This window comes from Miscanthus floridulus, chromosome 7 (assembly GCF_019320115.1).
Source record: "Miscanthus floridulus cultivar M001 chromosome 7, ASM1932011v1, whole genome shotgun sequence".
NCBI lineage: Eukaryota > Viridiplantae > Streptophyta > Magnoliopsida > Poales > Poaceae > Miscanthus > Miscanthus floridulus.
This window is the reverse complement of record NC_089586.1, coordinates 29052096-29058162: the sequence shown is the minus strand read 5'-3', so window position 1 is coordinate 29058162 and position 6067 is coordinate 29052096. Positions and strand designations below refer to the sequence as shown.

The following is a 6067-nucleotide window of genomic DNA, read 5'->3' as shown; positions in this document are numbered from 1 at the left end:
GCAAACAGCCGCAAGTCATCGCTGCCAAGCTCAAAACACAGGGAAGAGCAGCTCCGACTTCCAGACATGAACTCGCACCTCGACTTCCGCGGTTGCAGACCCCAGCAGCCGCCGAAGAACACATCGAAGCCGCGACGATAATTCAAATGCAACGCCTTCACGAAGGGAGCCACGCAAATGGCGCCACCATAGCACGTCCAAGGTGGACCAAGTTTTCACCCTTGAATAATAATGCTAGAGAGAAAACATGATGCCCCAACAGGGAAGTGGTGCCCAACGGCGGCGGCGCCGTCACCAAAGCTTTCGCCTAAGCACCCTCTAGCACGAACGTCAGGTCGAGAAGCCAAACCCCCCTGCCAGCCATCACAGCCATCGTCATTGTCCCATCGCCCCACAAAAGCCCCTTCAGAGGGGCATCGATGCACACCCCCTCTGGCTGGGGCACGCGCGTAGAGCCGGACTTGGCTCCGCTACACGTGTAACACCACCGTACGCCGAGGCCGTCGTTAACGACCGTCGTCGGCTCTGGCACCGGTCGCCGTCGCTGCCGACTTCCGCCGCCAACAGCCACGAGGCGCGTGCCTCGCCATCACTGTGGATGCCGCCCCCTACGGCCCTACCCTAGGGGCGCCAGATCCAGCCACTAGGCCATGAACCTAGCACCCCATGCCGACACCGTCGCCTCCATCTTGACCTTCGCCATTGTGGGTAGGCAAGCAGCCATCCCGACCGTAGTCCATCCAAAAGCAGGCCGGCCGCTGCCACCTCAAAGGGGCACGAGCAGATCTGGCCCGGCCGTAGCCAGCCCCGGCCACAGCAGCCCCAGCCGACCGAGCGCAGCCGCAAGGCCGTGAAGGGGACAAGTAGAGGATAGGACATGAGAAAGCCCTGCTGCCACGCCCGCACCTGCACAGCCACCAGCTGACGCCGCCATTTGCCGCCAGCCACCTCCAGCCGGCACCGGCCACTAGGGCACTAGATCCGGTCACCCAGGCACCGGATCGGCTATCTCGGCCGACTCGGCCGCTGCCATCAAGATTGTGGAGGAGGGGACAAGCGGAGGAGAAGGAGAGGAGCCCCACCGCCGTCCCCATGCACCTGCCCGGGCACCGGCTGGCGCCGCCGTAACCGTGGCAGCCACCCCTGCTGAGCTCCACACAGCACATGCAGGGGGAGGGTCCGCCAACTCGCTGCCGCGTGCACCACCGAACGCGAGGGAGGGAAGCCCCGCCGCCGCCATCACGGTTAGCCGAATGGCCCCACCTGCGGCCAACTCTGGTGGCTGCATGGCGAGGGATGGGATGAGAAGGGGTGCCGCCAGCTAAGGTTTTGGGGAGGGGCTATGTGGGGACGACATGGGGGCAGGGAGCGTAATGTGTTTCCTATAGCGACAACCACTGTGAGTGTGGGTTCCCATCTGGATTTTCAGTGGAATTCAGAGCAATTTTTTTACTCCTGGAAACATATCATCGTAACCTGGTAGTGGTAGGAATATGTAGGATGCCATTACAATCTTTTGCTTAATTACTCCATTTAGAAGTGAACGGGATTCTTCTATAGTAGGTAGACAATTATACATGTGAAATATTAGTGCATCTTTGAAATTTGCATACATGGAGACGATCTCGATGAAGACTACTATATTCAAATAGCATGTCATCGTAAACAAGAAAAATCTGCTTGGTGCCATTTCGTCTTTGGGAATGGTCGGAGCTTATCTCCTTGTATTATTGGTGGTTTGGTGAAGGTGCACGGTCTTCTGTAGGGGCATGTAGTAACGTGATGGATCGCCTGAATAACATTCAGTTGTTCATACTGCCATGATGGAAAAGCTTGCCTGCCTGGCAGAAATACATTTGCTCCTTGCATCTTTGGCTTGATCCATGTCTCTCCAATAGGAGATGATGGCGCTTGACGACGTCGACGCCGCCGGCGCCGGGGGCGCAGCTGGGTGGTCGACTAGCGCTGAAAAGTCGATGGGTGCCCCGGTCCGTTGCGGTCCGGTCGCCGTGGGATGCAAGGCTAAACCACCTGTTGCCGCATGCGTATGCACTGATGTGTGCACGTAGCGCGGTCACATCTCAGCTCTCAGGGAAACGGTAAGGAAGCCGCCGATTTTGGGTTCGAGCGGCTGTCAGGTGGTCCCGACAGGAGTCTTGGTCGCTGTTGACTCCACTCGCAGGCTCGGGCCGGGACCCCACGTAGTACAGGAGTAGGTCCTTCTCGTGCACAAACAAAAATTGTAGGGTCGCCGGACAGGCGGACAGCGACGTGTGTTGCGTCAGCGCTCACACCGTTACTTCCTCTTTTGGATTTGAGCTGAATCTTCCCCTCGTAGCCCTACGAATGTGCTATTTTGCACAAAGCATACCGTTTTTCAACACATGCGACGACTTTTATACGTATGAAAAGCCTTACAATGTTTGGCGTTTTTAAGGATGGTTTTACCAAGTCAGTTTCTAAAAATCGATGGTTTAGAAGCGACTACGACAATGCGGCACAACATTTATAGAGATAGATTGCTATATAAACCACTCCCGGAAAATTTTAGGCAGATGTAAAATAAAATCATCTGTGTAGTAGTCTAGGTTTGCTAGCTACTAGAAATAACAAAAGTTTAGGATGCTTTCTCCGCGTACATTTCATCAACATTTTTATGTTTTTATTTACATATATCTAAGCTATTAGACAGTTTATTCGCAAAGAAACAAGTTATATTAATTGGTCTCCTACTAAACAAAGAACAATAATGCTCTGTTCAGGGCGTCTGTCCGTCCAGACGCCGAGTTTTCTGGCCTGCGCAACGGTCCGGCCCAACAGGCAACCGGTCTACTCCCCTCTACGCTCTCTCCCATCTCTCTACAACTGCACCAAAAAAAAAATACAACACCCTGCGACAGAAAATTCCCCTCCCCTCGCTTGTTGCGACTTCACCGCATCGTCCATCCGCCCCCACTAAGCCTCGCCGTTGTCGCCATCTGCGCCGCACCTCTATCTCGTGCCGTGTCCGCCACCGCTCCCCCATTCACCGCCGTGCCCCCACTACGCCTCACTCGTCACGGCCACGACGTGCACCATGCCACCACCACCCGGTGCCACCAGGAGAATTAAGGTCGCCGCCGGCCGGGACATCGTCTTCCATGGTCGCCCGAAGACACCACGCAACAGGAAGTTGCGCCACCACCGACCTGAGCTTGCTGCCGCTATCATAGTTCCCCACCAGGAAGCCATGGCCGCTACGACGCGCGACCTCAGCAAGGAGATGTTGCATTTGAAAGCACATGTTGCAAACATATGTTTTAAGTGTTTCAGTTATTTCATAGGTATGTTGCAAGTATTTGATATGGATGTTGCAAAAGTAGATCCGGATGTTGTATATGTTGCAATGGCTATATACGTATATTGCAAGCGTATGTTCGAAATGTTTTATATATTTTTAGACATATGTTGCAAGTGCTTTATCTAAATGTTGAATATGTTTCACACATATATTATAAGTGTATGTTCCAAATATTTAAACCGTTTCAGACGCATGTTGCATCAAATGTTTCATGTTGCAAGAGTTTCATATGTCAAGTGTATACTCTTTGATGGGATGGCCGGAGTCATGTGGCATGCATCCACAGGCGGGGTGCATGGATTCCCGCGTGCGTGTGCGAAACGGAGGGCCATGAGTGGTCGCCGCGTGTGGGCGGGCGGGGTGAGCGGTCCAAGCGGCGCGGCGGTCCCTGTGTGCATGCGGGAAACAGAGCGTGCAAATCTACACGGGCAGGGCACACAACACGGGCGCGGGCGGTCTGGACGTCCGGACGCTAGCTCTACCAAATGAGAAATCTTGATTATTCACCAAACAGAGCACGTGCATTTGCGCAATTGAACAAGAAGGAAAGGGTTCAAATGGAAAAGCTTATCTCGCACTTTCCCCACCTCTCCATTTAGCTCTCTCTATATATGCGCCACACATATATCCCGTGTAAGTTCCACATCCAAATTCCCAAAGAGTGTAGTAACAAGATTTGTCTGACTTCTTAGACTCCATGGGATTGAAGCTTTCTTGCGTCCACCACGGCAGCCTGTCGCGGCAGGCACACATGCCGTCCTCGCCAGCGCCGGCCAGGGTCATCGCCGCAGACGGATCGCTGAAGGAGCTCCCGGCCTTCTCTCCCTCTAGCATCGCGGACGTTCTCGGCCGGAGCAGCGACGCGGTGTCGTCATCGTTCTTCGTGTGCAACTCCGACGCACTCTACTTCAACGAGCGCCCACCGGCGCTGGATCCCGGCGAGGTGCTCCGGCCGGGGCAGATATACTTCGTGCTCCCGGCGGCCATGCTCGAGAGGCCGCTGTCGACCGGCGACATGGCCGAGCTGGCCGTGCGGGCGACCATGGCGCTCGCTTCCAGCAGCAAACCGAGGCGACACGGGCGGCGCTGTGCCCGCGGTGGCGGCAAGAAGAAGGCGGTTCGCGTCATGCCCGTGCGCGAGGAAATGGAGGACGGCAGCGAGGTCGACGTCTTTTTCAACGAGAAGCTAAACCAACAGACGCTGGGGGAGTTCGGGATGTTGCTGAGCCCAGCGAAGGACAAGAAGCTTGCAGCCGCCACGGCAACGTCAAGGCTCAAGCGGGCGCTGAGCATCATTCAGGAAGACGCCGAGTGAAGCAACAGTAGGCTGTGGTCGATCTCAAATTCTTTTGTTCTTTCCAGAAACTTAATTTGGTTACAGAAAATGTCTACAAATGTAGAAAATATAGGGTAGAAAATGTCTACAAATGTATGACATTATTCTAGCCTTGTAAGTAACCTGATTCGTTGATTTTTTTTTTGTTTCGGTGTACAATTCCCCATTTTCTGTCTTGTAGTTTTTTCTACGACTGTGCAACAATGAAGAATTTTTACAGTCTAAAATGAAGTTTGAATGATCAAACTTTGTGTGGGCATGTGGGCCAAGGACTGATGGACTGACCCACTGACCAATGACAAAGAGAGTTCTCTGACAAACAAAGAACAGAAAAGAACAATTACTGCAAATGACATTATCGGCATATAATCGTTTCCGCCCGAGGTATATGGATTTGATATTAAGGTAGAAGGCCTCAGTTTTGCATGCCGAGAAAACTCTTGATCCTGCCTTTGCCGCGGAGGTGATTTTTTTAACCAGCCTGAATTCACTCCCACAGGCTTTTTCACATAGTCGTTTATTTTGCATAATCGTTTATTGTGACATTCATGCCACAAAACTCCGATTTTTTATGTCTCTCTTTCTCTGTATACCTAGTCGTATGTTTCAATTCTAGAATTATTTTTTTAAGAGCAAACTTCATTACTCATCAGACTCAGCGAGATCATTGGTCATCAAATCCTCAACAAATTGAGGTACATCATCCCAAGTGATTGGGATACCACTAGAAACTCTATGCCCATAAGCCGCAAGAGCGTCGACAACCTTATTACAAAGTCTAGGACACACATTTACACTATAAGAAACAAACTCCGACATCAATAAAAGCCGAATCTCCGTAATGACCCTACCCATGGAGGAAAGCCGAAACTCGTCGCCCTCCAAGGCCGTCTTGATGAGTCGAAGCACTGTCTCTAGAATAACCCTAGCAGTTCCGCATGAAAGGCGCTCTGAAGGAAATTTACATCACCCGCTCCAGCCTTCACCGTCATTCCCTCAGCATTGCAGATAATGAAACCCCACCTGCCTCCACCTGTTTTACATTTGTATGCACCATCCGCATTAATTTGAAAAATCCCTGCTAGGGTTTGGTCCACCATCGCGTCTGACAACTTTCCGACAATAGGGGATTTCCTTGCTTCTGAAACCATGTCCGTCAAAGCAGCTGTGAGATACTGCTACATTGAAAGCAGATTTCCTTCTTCTTCCCTCCATTTGTTCCACTCACCCTACCAGAGGCACAACAATAGCACAACCGTCAGTTGTGTTCACGGTTACAGCTTCGGGACTTTCTCCATCATGAACCTAACTGAGCCGGCCTGTTCCAGGTCACACCTCACGGCCTCCAGATTCAGTTCCCTCGAAACTCCTTTAACTTCCTTGCATTTCAG

General features: G+C 52.2%; 1 protein-coding gene across 1 annotated transcript; it reads left to right on the top strand.

The window, feature by feature from the left end:
- The first annotated feature begins 4009 nt into the window (after positions 1-4009).
- LOC136462942 (uncharacterized) lies at positions 4010-4885 on the top strand. Its single transcript, XM_066461984.1, has one exon. The coding sequence runs from the start codon at positions 4038-4040 to the stop codon at positions 4653-4655; it is 618 nt and encodes a 205-aa protein (XP_066318081.1). The 5' UTR covers positions 4010-4037; the 3' UTR covers positions 4656-4885.
- Positions 4886-6067: the final 1182 nt, after the last annotated feature.